This window comes from Merops nubicus, unplaced genomic scaffold (assembly GCF_000691845.1).
Source record: "Merops nubicus isolate BGI_N331 unplaced genomic scaffold, ASM69184v1 scaffold17608, whole genome shotgun sequence".
Classification (NCBI taxonomy): Eukaryota; Metazoa; Chordata; class Aves; order Coraciiformes; family Meropidae; genus Merops; species Merops nubicus.
The window spans coordinates 91,033-113,355 of NW_008623863.1; the positions used below are offsets into that span (position 1 = coordinate 91,033).

At 38.7% G+C, this 22,323-nt stretch overlaps 1 protein-coding gene across 3 annotated transcripts in view; it reads right to left on the reverse strand.

Annotated features, from left to right (window-relative positions):
• The window catches only part of MICAL3 (microtubule associated monooxygenase, calponin and LIM domain containing 3), a 103,967-nt gene extending 83,866 nt beyond the window's left edge, over nucleotides 1-20,101 (reverse strand). For all 3 annotated transcript variants that reach the window (XM_008945224.1, XM_008945225.1, XM_008945223.1), the window contains exons 1-15: nucleotides 19,765-20,101; nucleotides 13,263-13,470; nucleotides 11,680-11,796; nucleotides 10,885-10,986; nucleotides 10,570-10,725; nucleotides 9,897-9,997; nucleotides 8,942-9,199; nucleotides 8,243-8,358; nucleotides 6,869-6,995; nucleotides 6,268-6,361; nucleotides 4,998-5,145; nucleotides 3,553-3,749; nucleotides 2,523-2,635; nucleotides 1,976-2,038; nucleotides 1,041-1,214 (exon numbers count right to left, since the gene is read on the reverse strand). In XM_008945224.1, the coding sequence (XP_008943472.1) occupies nucleotides 1,041-1,214; nucleotides 1,976-2,038; nucleotides 2,523-2,635; nucleotides 3,553-3,749; nucleotides 4,998-5,145; nucleotides 6,268-6,361; nucleotides 6,869-6,995; nucleotides 8,243-8,358; nucleotides 8,942-9,199; nucleotides 9,897-9,997; nucleotides 10,570-10,725; nucleotides 10,885-10,986; nucleotides 11,680-11,796; nucleotides 13,263-13,470; nucleotides 19,765-20,028 (2,238 nt within the window). In that variant the 5' untranslated portion in view covers nucleotides 20,029-20,101. The remainder of the gene's footprint in view (nucleotides 1-1,040; nucleotides 1,215-1,975; nucleotides 2,039-2,522; nucleotides 2,636-3,552; nucleotides 3,750-4,997; nucleotides 5,146-6,267; nucleotides 6,362-6,868; nucleotides 6,996-8,242; nucleotides 8,359-8,941; nucleotides 9,200-9,896; nucleotides 9,998-10,569; nucleotides 10,726-10,884; nucleotides 10,987-11,679; nucleotides 11,797-13,262; nucleotides 13,471-19,764) is intronic.
• Nucleotides 20,102-22,323: the final 2,222 nt, after the last annotated feature.

Here is a 22,323-nt window from a genome sequence, read left to right on the forward strand (position 1 = left end):
AAATGGGACCAGGGAGGAAAGATAAAATAGTAAAGGAAACTCAAAGAAAGCCCAAAAGTGGGATACAGAATAAGACAGACAAACATTTAGGAAAAAAAAAAAAAAAGGGGTAGGGGAGAATTCATTTAGCAAATAAAATACATTAAATGGGGAGGAGAGGAGGGGGGAAGGGAAACTATCCATATTTTTGGATCTTCTCCTTTATTTTCATCATTTCTTCAAATCAGTCTGGTTATTCCAGCCCATGTGTAGTGGCTGAGGAAACATTTGGTTGGTAAAGCATGGGATAAACGTGCCCATTCTGAGATGACGTTACACTACTAAGGCTGCTGTGCCATGTAGCACAGGCACACTCCACCCAGCTGTAAAGTAGCTAGGTCAGGTCCCACTCACAATCTGGCCGTGGCAGCACAGAGCTTGGCACAAGCTATGAAGACAGACTATGCACAGAGCAAGAACTCGGGCACTTAAATCATATTAAGCCTTTAAGCTACTGCAGTGCCAGCAGTATAAGTGATTTGATCTAACTTTAAAGACAACCACTCTGCAGTTTCCTCACTTCGAGCAATACAAATTTCCTGACTGCAAGGAAACTCCCAAGCGTCCATCAGTGGCACTTAACACACACACAAAAACAACTTAATCACTGTTCACAAGAACAAACAGATGTAACTTGGCATGAAAAAGTTCAAATCAGAAATGAAATGATGGTTCTTATAAATTAGAAGTGGAATGCTCCTGGTAAACTTCTCAACAGCAATAGTAGTTATAAAAGAAACTCGGTTGCTGGTAAGATGTTTGTGAAAGATTACATAACATAACATGGGCAGTAACAAAGAAACAGACTTTTATTAAGAAGTTCTTCTCCACCTCATACTCCTAAATTGTAAAATTTTTCTCTGTTGAGTAAGCTTCACTCTTCCCTAAGAGAGCCTTTGAAACTGAAAAGCACCACTAGCATCCAGTCTCAAGGAGCACGTTATTATTTATTATTTTCCTACACAATTCCAGAATAAAGGTCTGTATTATTCATGTCTTACCTGTCTTCGTAAGCTTGAGGACTGTACTGGTGCATTCTCCTCAAACTTGGCCAGTAGCTGGGTTGCCATGGACTTGACTTTGTTCTGATTCCCAATGGCAGCATCAATTCTCCTCTCTGTCAGGGCGCTCACCAGTGTGGGCCGTTCTTCTCTGAAGCTTCGTGGGATGTCCTCCTAAACAATCAGTGGCATCAAAATTTAACAATTTAATGTAAACGACATTGTAAAGATACAATTTGGATCACCTTTTCCTCTCTACTCCTTTGCTGTGATAGGTTTCTAACACTGTAAAATACAGATCTATTAGTCTGCATTTGAAAGCTCACGTTTTCATTTCCTTTGGTATGCCATCCGAAGTTCTGTTGAACTTTACTTATCTTTTCAATTTTATTTGATACATTTATTTATCAAAGAGACCACAGCTGAAATGCTCCCACAAATCCCCTGACGAAGCACAGGCCTATCTTCAAACCTTTGTTGACAACTCAAAGCACTAAATTTTAACTCATTTGTACCTATTTAGCGATAAACATTTCAAGTGAAGGACTGCCTTATGGAGCATACTAGAAGGGTGTTCTTTTTGCACTAACCAAGGCTAAAGTTTAAATATGAATGAACTTTATGACTATACTGCATGACTTACTACATGAAAGTTTTATTCTTGATATCCTCATCAAACCAAGTAAACTGCAATAAAAATAGAACCTAAGCAAACTGCAATACTTCATTTGTCCTGTACTATTCTTTCATAAGCATCAGTAAAATATTTGTACTACATATACAACAAAGTGTAACATCTGAAGAAGAACTCATTTTTCTTTTAAAAAATCTTATGTAAATGCTGCCTGGATATAAAAAAATTAAAGGACTGAAGTGAAAACAAGGAACTTCCTGGATATCTTCCTCCCTGACACCTTTCTCACTGTAATACTTACATCCTCAGATTGGCTGGTTTTTCTCCTCTTTCCTGCACCATCCAGTTCCTTTTCTTTTTTATCCTGAAAACAGAAGGAGGAAAAAAAACCCAAAACATAAGGTTTCTTATATCTTCTGGCCTGAGATAAATGTCATCAGTGCACTTAGGCTTTGCAGCACAATTGATTAATTCTCAATTTGGGCTCATTCTTCATTTGTTTAAGAAAATTTCCTGAAGTGATTCTTACCTTCAAAACTGGACATTCTTAAAACACTTTCAACTAACTGGGAACTGAGTAATCAGTTACATTCCAATACAAAATACATCCCCAAATAATGCCACAAGGCTAGGATTTTAAGACTGAAATATACCAGTAATTTAGAGTATATATGACAGATGTAATTCTGCAGTTATAGATGTCATGTATTGTCCCATACCAAGAGCTGATGAACCCATGGTCTCTTGTAAACACGCAGAAGATGCACACTTGCACATGCACTTTAGTACCTCCTACCTGGAGAGCAGCACAACAGACACGAGTGTTACCAAGACCGTGGTGTGATTACCTTGGGAGTGCGTTTCCGAGAGATGCTCTGTCCCAGTTTACTGAGAAAAGAGATAGGTGATTTGGTACTGGCAATTAGGGCAGCCTTTTCTTCTGCATTCAGGTCCAGACTATCTGTTGGCAAAAACAGGTAGGACAAGGCAATGTCAGGAAATTTATTTCTGTGGTGTTGTTATTAAATACATAACTGAAGGATTCACTGATTTTTATTTTTTTTTTAATATAATACTCTTTTTCTTAAATTCTCTACACAAAATTACTGTGATGTCCAGAATTAATACCTTTCTCAGCTACTCTGCCTATTTTTTTGCAAAAATCAATTGTCCTTTCACCCTTTCTGGGTGGTTTATAACCACCCAGAGTAAATACTGTGTTTGTTTATTTACTTTCATATTTAAAGAAGATCATAATCATCAGTATTCTTAGGAAGAGTTCATAGTTTTGGAAGTAATACCTGATGCATAATATATTTTTAAAAGGCTATGAAACGAACTTCTTTTCCCCCACCAGAATGACAGACTTAAGATCATAAATAATAATGAAAAAGATGTAACACCATTACTAATATTCAAAGGTAGCCATATTGAACTGTATTGAGCAATTACATCTCCCAGTTCTAACCAAAGATCTTTCATTCCTCATTGACCTTAAGTGAGTCTCACCATTCACATATGGCAAACAGGTATAAAACTTGGTCAGTGTTTTGAAATTCCCTACTAAACAACTACATGCAAGGCATCTCACATTAGCTAAGACAAACTCCTAACAACAGCAGGAAAGCAGAAGAGTTACCTAGTATTGTGGAAATGAGTTTAGAACTTTTGAGGACGTTATTTTTATTAACTCGTTTTTGGCTCTTGATGCTGCTAATATGGTCTTTAACAGCACCAATAAGAAGTCAACTTTTTGTAATGTAATGTTAGTGAGTGATTAGTATGAGCTCATGCAGAAGAAGCATGAAGATAACTGAAGCACATCCATTCACCTTGAAGCTGTCTTTAAATCTGACAGACATGCCCCAAACTCCTTACCGCTAGAGGGGATGGTGTCTCTGAACATCTCATAGAACTGTGTGAGGTACATGACCATTGACAGCTTATCTGGCTCTCCAACAGATGCCATTTCCTTTCCAGTCATAATAGGAGATATTCCAAACTCTTTTTCAGCTATGTCAAAGGCCAGCTGGTTATTCTTCTCCACATTGTGCTCATCCAAAGAATCAAAATCTCTGCAAAGGACAGAAAGAGAGCATGAACTGAATCAAGTAAAACCAGTTTTCTGAAAACTAAAGATCCACCTCCTTTTTTTTTCCTTCAAAATCTCTCAAATTTATTTGCCAGCTACCTTTCCATATTGCAGAGTTGATGCTACTTAATTATGGGGAACTTTGGCTCAAATGTATTCTTTTTTCATTTTTTTGCTCCTCCTCCAAACCGAGATTTTTCTTCTTAAAAACTATCCTAACCTCTGAAATACATCTTCACTTCCTCCTCTGCTGGAAGACTGTACTGTTTTCCCCTACATAAAATCTTTTGTGTGCTAGGAACTAAATGAAGCCTTTACTCTTGTGTCGTTTTTTCTTGCCTAATCCATATTTTAGTTCTACTGGCTTTTTCCAAAACTTGTAGAACTATATAAAAAGCTATGGCTTACAGAGAGTTACATGAACCATTTAAAAAGCTATTTGAACTCTCCACAAACTATATAACTATTAAACAGAGTAGCTCAGGTTAACTCAAGTACACCAACAGAGAAGTAATTCAGTGCACGTGGAAGGGAATAACCACATAATTTCTCAGCATGCTTTACGTTGGATTACGACTTTGAATACAGCTCTAGCATTTACTTTTTCTTATGTCCCTTTGGGAAGTTGAAACCATTTCAGATTCCAATTAAAGTGCCAGAGTCTTTGCTACCATTACTTCTTCCAGCCAGTGTTTTCCCATGCCAGAATGTGGGCACTATTTTACCCAACACACCATGTAGGAGGATGCCTTTCTCATTAATCTAATCAGCACGCTGGTGTACAAACAGCAGCAGCACCTCTGTTTAGACTGTGGGTCACTACTTCTAAAAAGAGTGGCTTAGGAGTCTTTCGAAAGAATTACTGTTAAACAGGAGATTTATAGAGGCCTGTGTAAAGGCTCATTCACAAGAAATTCAACTGAAGCTACAGACTATTCCTAACTAACTTCAGAGAAAGAAGCTGTCAGTTAATAATGCTTTCCAGTCAGTAGCAATCTGAAGCTTAATTCTGTCAAATCATCCAGAAGGCAAAATGACAACACATTTACCTTCATATTCATCAAGCTGTTATGACCTTCCACTCTACTGGTGAATCACTGTACATCAGCTTCTATCAAGTTTAATTGAATTCACTTCAATCCATTTCTCCATAAGTCACAAATGCATTGCTTCAATCCCTATACTATTATTTCCAAATATCACTAAGCTTCTGCCCTTCCCAGTTACTCACATTAAGTCTGGACGGTATCTGTGGATAATGGCACACAAAGCTAAGCCACTTTTCCATGACATGGTGAGATCTGTCACATTAACACCAGCATATCCATCAGTCTGCCTCTGGCACCAGCCGAGCAGTTTACTAGAGCGAGCTACAGACTCTGTAAAAAAATCATGGGTTTAAGTAGAAACACACAAAGTCTGTTTCAGGAATTTTAAATACAACATAAAACCCATGAATCAACAAATAAAGCCTTCATGTAAACAACAAGCTCCTTCTACAATAGGAAATACAGGACAGAAATCTTACTTAGACTATTTTATCTATTTTAGATCCAAGAAAGGATTTTTAATTTGCTAAAACTTAATTACCTAAGTTACAATTTGCCAGGCTTTTCACCTTAGCCCTTTGTAAAAGAGCCCCAGGAATTACAGAACAGTTGCAAAGGCTTCTTAAATATGATCAAAAGAATATGCAGTAACACAACCCCCAAATATACTATTTCTAATGGAAGAACTACAAATGTACTTCTGCAACTTTTGCCTTTCTCTTGAAAGCTTGCCTTTAAAAGCACTGACCTGTTTTGACCTTGCCTTACTGCAAGATCTGATGAGATTATAGCCTAAAGGGACATGGTTGCAGGACAAAGAACAAATCAAAAGACTATGTAGCTATTCAGCAGTGACATGGAGGCTTAGCAGGAAAGCAGAGTCCCCAAAGACTACTTGGGCATCCAAAGGCAAGGTGTGCAAAAGGGAAAGTTCAACATAGCCCTCAGGGTACAGAACAAGCAGACAGATATTGAAATGCTTATCACAAGGCAACCAATTTTTAGAATAATGGAAGCAAAGTGAGGTTTCATTTAGTTAAGCTGAGAGATGAGATTATGTAAAGTGTGAACAGGAAAGACTACACAAGAAATACCTTCTGTTACATTTGTAAGAGTTCTGAGTTTACTGTTAGAGTGAATTCAAGCTAGGTTTCTGCATTCTAAGTAAGGACATTGTTACAGGATAAAGAAGGTGAAAAGAAATGCTTGTGTAAGCAAATATGCTTAGAAATTTAACAGCATTGTAAAGCAAGGGAAATTAGCCAAAAACATATTTACATGTTAATTGAAACTTGAAAAATTGTAAAATCAGACTGTTGATGAAACAACGGCTAGATATATTTTCTAAACCCAAAGAGACTGGTTAAATAATTTTCTAGAACACTGCTCTCTGATTCCTGCACTGACCCAGCTCCAGAATACTGAAAGGAACAGAACAGTAGCCAGGCTTACCATTCCGAGTCAGCTTTGGTGTCCTGGAATTCACAAAGTTCTCTATTTCCAGGTGAATGTCTTTCAAGTCTCCTGTATTATACAAGTGGCGTACCTAAAATGACACCAAAAAATAAAAAAATTACCAACAGGCCATGCACCCAAGATTCACAGAAAAAGAGCCAAACAATTAGAAGGAGGTATTCCCAAGGTGCAAGAAGGAAGACAAGTACACTTATGTAGCAGAAATCTCTAGGCTAAGAACCCCAGAACAAGTATCAGCTCCTCACCACTTAAACAGTCCAGCTGACTGCTGCTGCTCAGTGGATACCAAACTGCAGGGACAGACTGCTAGATTACTACAAAGAATATGTGTGGTGTGCGGGCACACAAACACACAAATGTATAGATTTCATGTATCGTTACAGCAAGGTGGAAACTACCAAAATCAAGAACTGCTAAAAAGGAATTAGTTAAAATATGGAGGTCTACTCTTGACTGATTTATCTGCTTTTCACTGCTTCCACGTTATACTTCTCTGTCCCCAAAACGTTAGCATAGCTTCACCTAAAGAGAGCCAACACAGATTACAGGCATTCAGAAGCACCATTTGCCCAGTTACCTGCTGTGGCCGCAAGAAGTTGACGTTGATATTGGGATACCGGGTGGCAGGATCAATGCTGTAATGGCTGAAGTTTTTACTCACATTCTCAGGGGTGGTCTGAGGCAGTAGCCTATAAATGCTTTCCCTTGGGAAAATAAAATTAGAAAGAAGTTTTGGGCTTTGTTTTGGTTGGTTTGGTTTAGTTCTTGTTGGTTTTGTGGTGGTTTGGTGGCTGTGTGTTTGGTTTTGCTTGTTTACTTTAAGAGATGCATCACTGTTAATATCACTGTTCTCAAGAGATAAACATGAAGATCAGAAATCAAACAACTTCAGACACTGAATAGCCAAGATTAGGTATATTAAAATCTGCAATTTAATACAACTCCAGGAATCAAAAAGGAGGGAAGAAAACAATGCCCTAAGCATAACTGAAAGGGTTCCCCAGTCTCATGAAGACACAGACACTGGAGAAACTCAGAGTGCCACCAAGAGGACTAGAACAATTGCCCTGTGAGGAGAGGCCAGGGAAATTGGGCTTGTTCAGCATGCAGAAGAGAAGGCTGAGGGAAGGTCTTACTGCTATCTGCAGTGTCTAATAGGAAGGCAAGGAAAATCTGGTTCCAGCTGCAACATTATTAATCTCTCCTTTTTAACATTCAAACAAATAACATTTTAAATATCCATTGTGCCATTTATATGATTTTTAAAATTATACTATGGCTCCTGACGGTCAGAAGCTGCAGTTGCTTAAATTTAAAATAGGTTCGACTAGCTGTTGCTTTATGTACTCCATCTTTAAATTACCTGAGTTCTGATCTCTAAGAGACCACTGTGAGTCACCAAAACAACACTCAACCGAAGGTGATAAACACATCAAGAACTCAATCCTCCAAAGTAACACAAGATGTTGCTTGACTTATATGAAACAAGGTGACTTACTTTAGGAGAACGTGAAATAAAATCAGGTCATAGCTTCCTTCAAAGAAAATAATTTTAAAATATTTAAAAGATAATAGAGGATGGCAAAAATTTGTGTCTCTGGTACTTTAAAGGCACCTACAACTTCATCTGGTTTGCTATTGCAAGGCTGGTGACAGTAAGTCAAGCTCACTTTCTCCATGTAATACCAATAAGCACTGTAAAAAGACTCTTCATCTAATCTCCTTTTAAAACTAGGACCAAGAATAGCTGCAACACATATACTTCAGTTTATCAGTTTATCCTTAGGAGCTGTTTTCTTCAACTGCATTATACCCACAAGCAACCTTTAAAACCACTGACAATCTCTATCGTCCATTCTGTCTATGTATTTGTTCTAGAAGAAAATGGAATGAATGATGAGACACTGGGAGACCAGATTAAAAATGAAAGCATGTTCATTTTCTCTATTACCTCTCTGCAAGAACTTCCAAAGGACTGGCTCCAAGTGACCAACTTCGTACCATCCAAGCAGAGTCCATTGCAGCCAAAAATCCCCTGGCTATTCCAGTTCCCATTGGCCAAAATGGCTAATATAGTTTACAAAAAATGTAGAGAAAGAAAGAGCATAAGTTAGGGAAAATTTTAAACAAATATCAAGAATATACTCAGATGGTAATCTGCTGGGAATTTACAGCTCAGTAATTAGCTTAAAGCTTTACTTTTACCGAGCTAGAGGAAAACAAGATGTATGGTGAATTGCCCATGAGCTCCCCCCAAAGCCAATGTTCCTCTATTTCCAACAACAACTCATAGCCTGGAGTGCCTTAACAGCTTCTCTTTAAGATTGTACTTTTTAACCAACTACATAATGCTCATTATTAACAGGCCTACAATAGGTTCTTTAGAGAATCTAATTCTTCCAGCAACAAGCAGAAGGAACAGAGATAACTTTAGAAAAACCTCCACACACATTTTCTTAAGATCATTACCATCCTACATACTGTTTTCCCAACATGCCTCCCTTTCCTCCAACCCTCCCACTTTATGATATAATAAACAGCAGCTTTCCTTATACTAACTCTTATAGGCAGTGCATATTTCAGTGATGGGTGCAGTGGCCTGTGCTTAAGCTTCAACTCAGTGTACACATGACAAATGTAAAACACAAACCTCTAAGAGACTGTCCCCAACTAGTGCCACAAGCAGCTGGTGGCCGTTCTGCTCCCGCACCAGGGCTGCGTTCTCTGACGCATACATGCACGTGAAGTCAAACATGGCCACATCTGGCTGACCATAGTGATTGATGGCAAAGTCCAATGATGGCAGCTGCTGGTTAGTGGAAAAGTCAGCTGCCTCTCTGGCATAGTTTAGCAGAGCCTCCTGGTCCACATTCTCCCGTGAGAGTAATAACTCCGTGTCAGCATAATCCTGCCAAAAAGAGAAAAGTAAAAGTGAAACAGCCCAATCCACAAGTTCATTCCAAGACTGGCATACACAAATAGTTGACATTAAAATTCTCACCAATCCACCGATACTGGCTTAACCCTCTAATTTCTTTCATTCCCATCTATGTTTATGCTTCCAAGAGAAAATGAGTAAATCTTTTTATTGCAAGCAGTAATTAGCCCTGCTAGCATTTCTGCCTCTGAAAGGGCTAGGAAACCTCTGAGCATTTCTCTCAACAAGCTTCGGACAAAAGGCACAAGACACCAGGCCTTATTTATTCATTTGTGGTCAAACCACTTTTACATCAGCTTCTGTCAGAATAAGACATAGGAAAATTTGCAATACAATTCCTTCACTCCCTGCTTTTTCATTCCCATAAAATGAGGGAAGCCCAACTAAGCTATCAAATATTCTTTAAGCATATTTTATCCTAACATGAATGAAACTCTCAAATCTACAAAGGGATAGAAATTTGGAGAAGATAGATCTTGTAACACTTTTCTGATGTTTCAAAATATTTCAGAAGGGCATTAACCATATATATTGGTGTTCTGAAATATACCTGTATGAAAACATTACATGGTGGAAAAAGAGTATGCTTCCCTTCTTTCAGCATGCTGAAAGCAAATTATCTGAAAAATCTGAATTTATAGAGAATACAGGAAAAGTGAATACCCACATGCCGTATTACTCCTTTCTCCAGCAAGCTCTGTTTTTTGGCAGTCATGACAAAGTAGTGTGTATCATCTTTGTAGTAGACAATGTTCTCCAAGTCAATACCTTGTGACAGAACACAACATGGCAGTGAGGGAACAAGTGACACATTATGGGCAACATAAGCTCTTTCAGAAGAAAGTAAATTGAAAGTCTGTGGTTAGAAAGCCTTAGAGAGAGAACACCAAGCAGCTCTCTCCCATGCATTTGATAACTTTAAAATCTGAATCTTCAACAAAACCACAAACAGCACATTTCACCTGCATATAGGTACCTCTTTTTAAAAATATACTTTATTACCACTCTAAGGTTTGCATTCAGATGTGAAGTGCAGGGAACTGAACTCAGGATTCAGACTTAGGGCTCAGATTTCCTGAAAACCTTCAGGGGAAAAAAAAATTCTCCTTGTGAACAAATATAACACACATCTGAATGCTACAAGTCTGCTCTGTACAGCTGTATTGAATAGCTGTAAAAATGAGGAAGTCAGATTTCAGAGGCAGCAATGACCAACCAACTAAATAACTGACTCCTTGCACAAGATGTTCATTTACTGATCAAACATGATACCAGAGTTACAAAGCTGTAATAATGAAGACAAATAGTTTGCACAGGAAAACTGGCAATTGCTGGCAAACCTGTGGCTTCTCGTAGATCCTGGAAGAACTTCTGATTGAATATGAAGGCCACACCACTGATCTCTTCTACTTTGGCTTCAGCTGTGGTGTTGCGATTGATGAAGTTTGCTGTGATAGCAATTGCCAGTTTACCACGGAACTCTTTTCGTCGAAACCCTACAGGAAGGGTAAAATAACACTGAAAAATAAAGCAAACCTTCAAAGAAGGCTCAGCATGCCATAGACAGGTTTCAATTGGTATGTTAAAGGCCATTTTTGTTCTAACTAATTTAAGAATAAGTTCCACTTGAAAGCAAACTATCGACACACCATTACCTTCTAAGGTGTTCCTCCTGCCATCCCCTCCAATGATTACTTCAAACTCGTACTCAGATACTGGATGGGTTTTTGGGTGGACCAATGCACGCCAACCTATTCCTGTTGACAAACTCCAAGTTAATGACAACATAAACAGCGCTTATGATAGAAGAAATACATAACCCCACTTCTCACTGTCCATAACCCCTCCCACACATGGTCAGTAAAAATACACAGCAGGACAACATACTGTTGACAGGGCTGTTGCTGACTGGCACAGCCACTCTGTGTGAATCGGAGGCAGAAACGGCTCCGGTAAAACCCTCTGAATATTACCTTTAAGGTTCACTATAACCTTTACAGCTTCTCTACTATCTATTCAATTAATAGGATGCAAAAAACCCAAGTGAATCACCATCTCCCATGGTGATCAGAGAACAGGTTTCACAAAGACACAAAATACGTAAAAAGGATCATTCAATGATATAAATATCCTTAGTGAATGCAAGAAAAGAAGTTGTACTAAAAAGGTATCTTCTAATTGTAATATGCTTAAATATTTTAGAAGCAATTATGATTTGCTGTGTCTTGGTCTATTTCAGTGTTGTACTTCAGGTGATGTTGTTTCACATAGTAACTAACTTGGATTTATCACTAGGAAGATAAAAATCCCCATAAATCAACCATATTCATAATTACTTTTACTACTGGAGCATGAGGAAAGGACTTAAGAGTCATAAGCAGGTTTAAGGACTAGGAGTTTGTGTATCCTACCATAACTTCCCCTTTCTCTGTTGTTTCAATGCTACTCACTTTCATTCTCCTGATCCTCTGGAGGGTAAACAAGCCCTTGAAATTCCACATTAACATGGATCTCTATTCCCAAGATCAAGGCAACCTTCAAAAGGATAAGCTGGAGCTGACGGATACCTGAAAAAAAAAAAAAAAAAAAAAGCAGATGACAAAGAAATAAAAGAACACAAGTACCCATGCATCTCTGACATTGCTGACAAACTGATTCATAGGCCAGTTGATACTTTCTTTTTCCCTACTGTGGACCCATCACTTTATCCAGGCAGCACTGGTGTGTATTATCATGGCACGCTGAGAAACTCCTACGTAGTTGAAAACCCCAGCCCTTTCCAAAGAATAAAAAGGAAATATTTTTTTAACGTTTCAGTCCCCAAATCAACAACAAAGGAAACAGCCAGAACAAAAACATCTGCAGGAGAGGTAGGGAAGAGAACACAGGAAGGACTGCACTTTTGTCATGGGTGGCAGCTAGCTATTGCATCAGCCTAGCTGTAACACTGAACTCCACCTTCATCCTAACACCTTGGTCAGTGAGGGCATAGGTAAGTTGCTCACCACCTCTTTCCTCTTCAGTTAATATAGGTAGCGAGTATGAAAATGACAGTGTGCAATCTGAAGGTAGACACCTTACTGTCATTCTTCAGATACTGAAGTTAAAAAATGTTCCATCTAAACAGTAAATTTCATCTCTGCTGCCATAGACAACGTGCATAAAATACTAGAAGAATAAGAACAACAAGAAGTTGGAAGGAAAAAAGCAATCTGCAAGATTGTTCCAAAGATCTTCCTGATTTACCATTCATTAAAAAGCAAACAAACAACAAAGCCACAGCTTTTGCTTTACACAAGAAGCCACATCTTATCTATGATGTTTATGCCACATTATAGTTACCACTTATGCCCAGTGGAGAACAGACTGATGGGCAAAACCTGGCTGTGCCATGTTGAGTAACTTTTTCAAAAACAGAAAAACCGAAAAATAATTCCTTCTTCACCAAAGCATTCAGCTTTCAAAGGAGACTGATTTCTCAGAATTTGTGAATTATCAAAATTAATCTCAGTTTTAATATGTAAATCTCTATGTAATCACAGCTTATTCACAGGCTAGCAGTGCTCTTGAAAAGATCTTCATCACTCTTCCAAAAATTAACAAAGCCAACATTTTTCCTCCTTTTTCCAGATCAACATTCACAAGAATGTCCAAAAGTATTCAGTGATTTTTCTTTTTTACAAGTCACTTAGAATGCTCAAGAGAAACAGAATAATGTCACAGCTGCAGCAATAGAACTGCAAAAATAGGATGATTATCCATAAAGAAAACTTTGAACCTTAACTGTACTTTTCAGTGTAGGAAAAGATTATGCTTTAGAGGGGCGTAAAGACCACAGCTATACATTGTGTGTGCGATGACCTCATGACACAATGTATTTCTCGCACATCTAGGCCTGCCCCAAGACGCCCGATGCCAAGATAATGCTGATTTATCCCCACAAGGATCCGAGGGCAGTGGCTGGCTCAAGGAGCTGCCCCCAGGCCCTGACCCATCCTCCCCCCTGAAGCACACGTGCCCCGGCTGTACTTACTGATGTGGTCTATGGATCCCGCACAGAATTTGCCATAAAACTTTTTGGCGCCCAGACCCCTCAAGTCATGTATGGTGAAGGGCCACAAATGCAGCACATTGTTGCGGGAGAAGGCATCCCTCTTCTCTATGACCACCACCTTGGCTCCCAGGAACGACAGGTCGATGGCTGTACGAAGGCCACAGGGTCCAGCCCCAATGATCAGACACTGCAAAACAACCAGCACAGAGCAACTTTACAGTCCTAGGAGGACAAAGGTATTTTCACCACAGCTTCCAAGCATCCCACGGCTCTTCAGAGTAAGTGCTCTTTTTCTGCAAAGACAGAATCTGAAATTTCAGATGGGTCTTTCTAGGGTTACCTCCCACATCCCGTGACAGATAGATTAAAGCAGTAATTGTAACCTGAAAATTAAGTGTACCACAGAGGAGTTAAAAGTCTGGATAAGCAGGCAAGTAAACTGTCTGTTTGCAACTTTTGTTTTAAGAGGTGTTGCCGAGGTGTCCTCTCCAACCTGTGTAAGCACCTGGAGAACAGCAATATGTCTGAAGGCTTTTCCCTCCCCCATTCTATCCTTTGAATGTTTTCAAGGAAAATAAAAGAAAAAAAAAAAAGAAATTAAAGGAAAGGAAAAGGAAGAAAAGAAAGTTTAAAAATATATTAAAAAAAAGGGGGTGATGACAAGTTTTTCTCTCCTCTTCCAAAGCCTGAGCTGGCTTTTCTTGAGAAAATCTTCAATAACACTAAAAATTGCTCAACAGTGAGTAGCACAGCAATGGCTACAGCAGATAAGTGCATGAGATGATAACATTTTTATAAATATGATTATTTGGAATAGCACACCAGCAGTCAAGTTACAGCACTCTAACCTATGCCTGTGTTGGTGCTTCAACTATAGCAGCAAAGGAAACTTCAGGAAAGTAAACATACATAAATACAAAAACGTGTAACTAGACAACTTTTGTCAAAATGTTTTCTCCAACCTAACCTTTGTCATATCAAAGGTCTTCCAGCTTCTCATATCTTTTTCCACTCTACTCACAAACGTTATCAGAGGCTAATAAACAACTTGAGAATGTAAAATACTTGCATATCTAGCGCAGAAAGCACTTTCTGAGAAATGAACGATACAGCAAGATCATTTCTTTTGAGATTAAGAAGCCAAGATAGCCAGGTGACACTTCTTACCCGAGTTCTACAAAGACAGCCGCCACGGGGACGTGCATTCAGGGGGATACAGTCACAGACCAAGCCATCGTGTCATTTTTGTACTTTGATTTCTCTTGAGTACAAACCAGACCCACAGAATAAAGACCTTGCTACACTGGAGGCTACTGATGCCATGTGAGTATTTTCCAGATCCTTACACTCTCTTATGGATGGATAACAAAGACCTTTGAGAAATTCTTAAGAGTATGCTAAAACTCAACCAACCTTCTGACAAACAGCCTATCCCAAGGCAAAGCTCTTTGTTCATTCATCATCCCCACATGCCAATTTTTAGAGGTCGTCACATTTTCACCAGTTATTCACTGGGACATAAATACTGCAAATAATGTAAAACTGTGCATATAAAGCCTGAATGATGAATAAACCAGTACAAGTTACAGCAGTGACAGCATAATAACTGATATGCAAATGCAAAGTAAGACTACTGTATCAGAAATCATACAAATCTGAGGACAGAGACTCAAGTCTAGAGGAAAAAGGAAGGGAAGAATAATGGCACTACTATAGTAGCTTCAGGAATCTGAAGACATATAGGATAAAAGGCAAGCCCAGCCACTGACCTATCAAATTCCTAAACAGACTTTTCCATCAAACAGGTGTCCAACTTGTCATTTATTAAGAGATAATAATTAGGGTCCAATATACTCTTCCACTTTAATATTGTTTCCTTTGTAGGTAAGTATAACTCTCAAATGCCACTTAGTCTGTCTTTTTTTAAACTTTTAAGAAAGTTAGCTGAGTCTGTATTTATTCGGGTAGTAATTTTGCTCATCTGACAACTATGATCTTCAAAGAGCCCAGATTCAATAAGCAACCAGATCACACTGAGATGGGAGACTTTGATTCTTTGATTACTTTCCACATACCAAATAGTTACGATGGAGTACACAACGGCAAAGAAATTGTTCTAAATTCAGACTATTCAAACTCAGGTCTTAGTAATCGAATTATAAATTAATTGCCTGTGATTTTGTCACAGAAATGTAGATTTTTTTTTCCCTGCTACAACCTTTCCCCGACCCCAAAGAAGGCTGTAGGTAACATCTATGTTATGCTTAAAACTTTGGATGTTCTGGGTGTGAAATAGATGATATTCAGTGAAGTAATTCATGGTCAAATTTGACTTTTTTTACCTTCATGAAAATATTAAATTATGTTGTTACAAAACACACTGAGTTTTAAGACCAACTAAAAGCAGAAGATTCTGCTCTTTCACACCTCTAATGCCTCTTCCAGTTTCAGGTGTCTCACAGAAACCTACCTTCTCATACTCTCACAGGCAGCAGGGACTACATGAGATGCCAAGTACAGCCAACAGAGGCAGCTACTGCTGTTCCTTGCTCCCTTTCCCCTCAATGACTCCGCGCAAAGGCCGCAGCTCCATGCACTAAAGCTGTCTCACCCCTCAGAAACACTTCTTGCTCAAGATCTTTCAGACAGATTATAGAAGTTTTCAGTAACAACACCATGGTAATGGAACATTAAATGCAAACTGAAATCCTGTATTCTCTGTATAACCAACAGAGAGAGAGCCCTGTTTGGAACTATTTACATTTCAACCACCCATCATGTCCAAGTCTTGCTTTCACAAACACTATGTGAATTCTGGTTAATCTGGACACTGGCCATGTGATGCACTAACCACTCAACTCCATCCCCGACCAACTTTTAAACAGGCAAGTAAGAGCTGCAGGGGATGAGAACTTCAAAACTGGTATACGTTCAAGTGTATAGAAGCTGAGCTTCTTAAAGGAAATTACTGACTTCTCACAGCATGTGTAAAACCCTAATCTTTCTTTTAAATTCTGTCATCTCCACATGCCCACCTAAATTTCTGTATTTTTTAATCAAAGGTTTGCAAATTACATTAAACATTAGGAATATAAAACTAAGTGAGATAGGAAACATCAAATCAGACATGATTCAGTTCTCAGAAGGCAACTACTTTGACTAGTTAGGAGTATATCTTAGGAATTACATATAAACATTTAATGTCAGACACTATTAGGATAGAAAACAAATAATTAAGAAGAACAGATATGAAAAACAGAAAAAGAATACATACATTTATAAATTCCTTACATTAAACACCTTAAGGTTTATATGTAAATGTCACATCCTTTCACAGGTACATATTCTTTTAGAAAAAAGAAATGAACTAAATTTCACTCTCAGTTACCTATTTCACTACTCCAAATAGTGTGAAACCCAAAGCCTGTATTGTTTCTGAGCTAGGGCAGAGGGGGGGGTGCCACTTTTAATTTATTCACCACCTACCCCTTTTACTTGTGTTTCTATACAGCATACTACCAACAGCTTTGGAGAAAGACTGGCAAATTACTCTCTGGCTCATCTCTCCCTTCCTCTTTTCCTTTACTCTCTCTCCTCCTTGTCACCCATATAGGAAAGCAGCCATAGAAGAATTCCTCTAGCAGAGACCAGTTCAGCACAATCACTGACGTCCTCAGCAATCATTCCCCCCAACACCCCTCCAGTGCTTCACACCAACACCAGTGAGTTCTGAGGTTTCTCTCTCATCATTAGATGACGGAGAGTCACACATGACCCTCGGAGTCCCTTTGTTTATCTCACCACAATCTCATCTCCAAGATCACACCATGCAACTTCAACACTCTCTTGATCCCGTTTCTCTAATCCCATCCTCCACTGTCTCTGTCTTGGCTTTGGTGCGCAAAACAGGTTAAGCTTTTGGACTACACAAGATCTCTAGCAAACTCTTTAATCAAACATGACTCCCAGTATGCCTCACCCCTTCTACCCACTCTTCAATTGCACTTGAAGAGAAGTTTTACAGATAGCTGGCTACATGTATTCAAAGCATGTCTTTTTCCTATTTCTTTTAAGACTCAGTACTCCTCTATATCTCCAGCTGTTCTTTCAGAGCACTCCCTGAAGGACTTCCTTCAATTCTCCCACTCCTCTCATGACCAACTTCCCACAAGTCTTTGCCCATCATCTCTTTATCATCTCCCTCTACAATCTGCTTTTGCATCACCTCGTTCACAGGCACTGGTTCAATCAGCTCAGCAGTGTTGTAGATTCACAGAACTTTTACAACTCAGAGTTGACTACTTTTTGTCCAAGCTAAAAAACTCTACACCTTCCTAACGTCTCCTCTCTGCCTAGCTTTCAGTTCAAGCCCAACATGATAATACAGAGCTCTAACATCCTCCTAAACTGACCTCACCACTCCCCTTCTAGAAAAGTGTCACAATCAATTTTCTGAATGTTTTTCATAGCCAGATGTCAATCTCCACTCATACCTATTTTTTTGTACATCTTCATAATCAAGCACTACCCAAGTCATACTCTTGTTCTTCCATTAAACATGTTGCACCTCTACATCAAAGCAACCTCTTATTCAGTGTCAATACAGTCTTGCCCATTAAGATATATTCAGAGCCCAGGTGAAAATCACTCACTTAGTCTATGACTTCAAACAAGGCAAAATACCTGTACATTCTTTCACAGCTTCCTCAGTCTCTTTCTCATTAAAACATAAGCTACTTGTCTTCAATTCACAGTCTTTAACACCCTATTTCAACTTTTTCATTACACATCCTGCTTCACTCAAAATAAGAGCAATTCCTGAATCCAATGAACACAAAGTGCAGTCATTCTCAGAAAAACAATTTTGATTTTTTTTCCACGATGTCCATAATGCTTGGAAGGTTTATTCCTAAATATACACAAATATCACTGCATTTATCTCCTGTAAGTCCTTCATTTCTTATGCTGCCTGAAAACATAACCCTTAACAGTGATTGGACTCTAGGCGTGTTGAAGCTATTGCCCACCATGATTACCAATAGTGCTCAGTTGTTTTTTGGGTTTTTTTTGGTTGTTTGGTTTTTTTGTGTGTGTGTGTGTGTGTTTTTGTTTGTTTGTTTGTTTGTTTGTTTGTTTTTGGGTTTGTTTTGTTTTGTTTTATTTATTTATCGTTTTCCAAGATAATCTCTATGCATTCATCATCTGATGTACCAATGATGTACCAATTGTAAACTTTTGGAGGAAAATGTTACCTTTACAAGACCTAGGAGAAGTGCACCTTGGCCCGCTATTTTTCCAAGTGTTATTGTAGTAATTAATTATAAATGCCACCATCCATAGGGAAATGGCCACTGGAAAGTGAAACAGAATAAACAATCAAGAAACTAACATAACTTTCTAATACCTGGTTGGGAACTAAACTTCAGTCCACAGATCTGAAATGACTGACATATCCTAAAGAGGATATATTTCCCCCATAGGTCTCTACTGAGGAATTAGTCATTAATTCCTCCTATTAAGACATTTCCTTCTCCTAAAAGGTGACTATTCAAGAGAAGAAGCAGCATCTATTGTCCTCAGTGAAGGAGGGTAGAATCACGTTCCAATTTTATCATATTCCACACTATCTTCCTTTTTTTAAAAAAAATGAGGAGTGTATAATTATTTGCAAAAATAACTTACTGTATTCACATTTGGGTGAATGATATGAAGAAATGCTTTCAGTAAAGACAAAACAAATAAGCTCATACCATACAGTCCAACAAGGGTGCAGCTCACAATAATTTAGGTTATAAAAAAATGGGGGGGGTGTAAAAGCAGGAATTCCTGCAGTAAATACCAGACATACCAACCTTTTAAAAGGAAATGGTATGAATTTACACAGCATTTTTTTTCTTCTCTGAACCTGGAATACAAGTGATTACTTTCCAAATAATGGTAAATAGAATATTTTGCAAAATTGGCAAGGAATTTCACTTTTCTTGAGAGAATAATGAGAATTTTCAGATTAAAATTGGAAAATTCCAAATATACATATTTCATATCTAGATTCCAACATCAAATTTCATGTCCCTGCTATTGTCCAGTAAAAACTGTAAAAAAAAAAAAAAAAGCCTAATTTTAAAGGTTTACCAATTAAGATTTTCTGAGCTGTCTGTAATACAGATGCCACAAAAATGTAAAGCATAGAAGCTTGTGGGCTACTTCTCCTGAGTAAGTTACAAATATTCTGGCCATTCTCCAAGGATTTCCATTCAGGTGGACAGTCAAATTTGGTAGCAGCAAACACAATTTCTGGTTGCAAGCCAAATGTTAAGAAACTCTTACCATTATAAATGGTATGTGTGAGAACATTCCTGAATCCTCCCTGGACTTACACTGACACCAGGCAAACATCTTTCTACATCCAGAAGGTTTTATTGTGTGTTCCAGAGACAAAGTGAGTAATAGTTGTCTTGATCACCATAAATAAACCTCTTACCTTGGTGTTGGCGCATGCTTTCCCCTTCTTATAGTCCTTATGACTGCCTCGTTTATCCAATTTGGCCCACAAGGCTTTGGCTTTCCAGTAATTGAGCTTGGACTTCAGTTTGTGATAAAAAGAACGATAGTCCTTGGGCTTTAGTTCTAGGTAGTCACAGAGCTCTTGAAAAGCCTTAAGAGTCCCCTTGCAGGTTGAAGCCTGGACAAATCTGTCGAAGAGAACATGGGCCTGGTTCACCTTCTCATTCTTACTTTCCTCCATGCTTCAAACTTCACAGCTGCTCTGGGGGCAGCTGTTCTCTTCCAGTCTGCCAGATTTCCCAACGTTGCTCTGCCAAGCCACTTTCACCTCTGGCTTACAAACATTATAAACCTATAAAAGAAAATAAGAAAATGTAATTGAGTTGGATCTTTTTTCTTTCCTTTCCAAATTTTTGTCTAAGCCTCCTTTCTGAGAGGCAAGATTCTCAGTAACTAACAATGCACCAGTCTTAAGTCAATAGATCAACGTCCTGAGGATTCCTGCCCAGGCTGACTGGAGCTCACCGAGCCTCACTACAGACGGTGGGACATCTCGCCTCCCTCAAACCACAAAATACTTTAACCTGAGCCACGCCCTTGAAAGTTTTATCAAAACTCATTTCACATGAACAGCAGAGAAATTACAAGCAAACTGGCAGATACCATGTGATGTTTGGAAGTAGGCAGAGGTTTTAAAACAAAAGATACACTCTTACTCATATAGCGGCCACTGATAATCAGATCAGTGTGGGAACCCACAGCAATGGCTACATGCTGGTCTTAAAAACATTACTACCACAAAGCATTTTAGAAGTTTGTATTCCACCAATGAGTTTTCCTTCTTCCATTCTAAAAGGGCATGTGTTTTTGCTCATGATAAACAGAGAAGAGGAAAGAGGACAAAACACCGCACTCTGTCTCTGCCAGAGTCCTTGCAAACTGCTTTTGTACAGTGGTGTAACAAACCCAGTGATGGCTGAAGCAACCCTAGGAAGAAGTTAAACCTACTAATGGTAATCAAATGCTTAAAAAAAGATATCAAAACTGAAAAGAAAAAAAAAGAGCAAACCCAAACCACAACAAACCCAACCCGTCCGTGTTGCATCAAGCAATAGAAACATTTCCCTCACCTACAGTCTACGCCTGTACTCCCATCAGTAAGCAAGCAGCCTGAAAGGTGTCTGATGCATGATCCTCCTGAGAGTCTCTGTATTTCCTGTATTCTGTGGGTCACAACTTCTTTTGATATGCAGGTCCCTATAAAATTTTAGGTGGTAGGTGGGGTCCTCAGCAGATTAAACATGCTAACAAGAGGTCTGCTACTCTTAGTTGCTTTTCTGGGATCCCTCAGAAGCAGCCCACAGACCTACAGAATTAATTGTTTGGATCACAAACAGCAGATTTTGTTTAAAGAAGATTGAAGCAGATTTTGGGTTTATTGGTTTCATATTCTTTCCCTCACCCTCTTTAATATATAATAAATACCTTTCTTCCTTTCATACATAATACTAAGTACATACATATAATAGATTGGTCTGCTCTCCAAGAAAGAGTAGTTCTGTTTATCTTCAGACAGGAGGGCAGCATGGGAACATATGCAGGAACTATGGACGTAAAAGCATTTCTGAGGTGCTTTTTGTCCTTTGTGTTTTTGCAAAGGGTATTAAGGTAAAAAAGGAAATATGTGGACTTGGATAAAACCTTTTAGATTCTCACCAGCTCTTTTCCTGCTCCCAGCTGATTGGAAGCCAAGTCAAACATTACAGCTCATGTCTCTTCCCCTTCCATATGACAGCCCAGCAGCAGTTTATTTGGGCACTCCTGCATTTCACCCTAACATGGTATTTATTGTTTATGTTTAGGAATGACAAAGGAAACCTTGAAACCTATACATACAGCCACAAACTTATTAAAAATAAAAATAAAATTTCCTGCAGAAGCCACCGTACAATAATGGGTTATACTGGAGAATGTGATTCTGCTTTTATTAGGCCAAATGCCTTAGAGGACTCAGTACACATGATGCTGTTTTTCTAACTGGCTGATAGCGATGCCATGTCCGTATCAGTGCTGCTCCCTAAGCAGGATGGAACTAACTGCTTTCCTTATTTTTAACCTTAACTTCACTCTTGGGAAACTGGAAACGCTCCAGGCTTGCACCTCAGGGTAACCACTGCACTACTGCAGAGGACTAACACACTGAGCTTTAAGCCCATGTCTCCTCTTCTATTCTCAAGAAGAACATTATAAAAAGCTCCAACAAATCAACTCTTATGCTGAAGGAATATCTTTAGTGTGTCTGTGTAATACAGCCACAATAAAATACCTACAGTCTAAAGTCATATGCCTCATTAATCAGCACAACCTTGCAAGTTGAATATTATTTTGTGTTACGTCTCCCCCACATCTTGCACCTCACTCTACAACCCAAACACCCACTTTACACCAGTACTTCATGTGACTGACACTTCCCAAGAAAAAGCAATTAGAAGCTGTAATGAGCTAAATTAAGCGGAGTGGCCATTTAAGTCTGTTA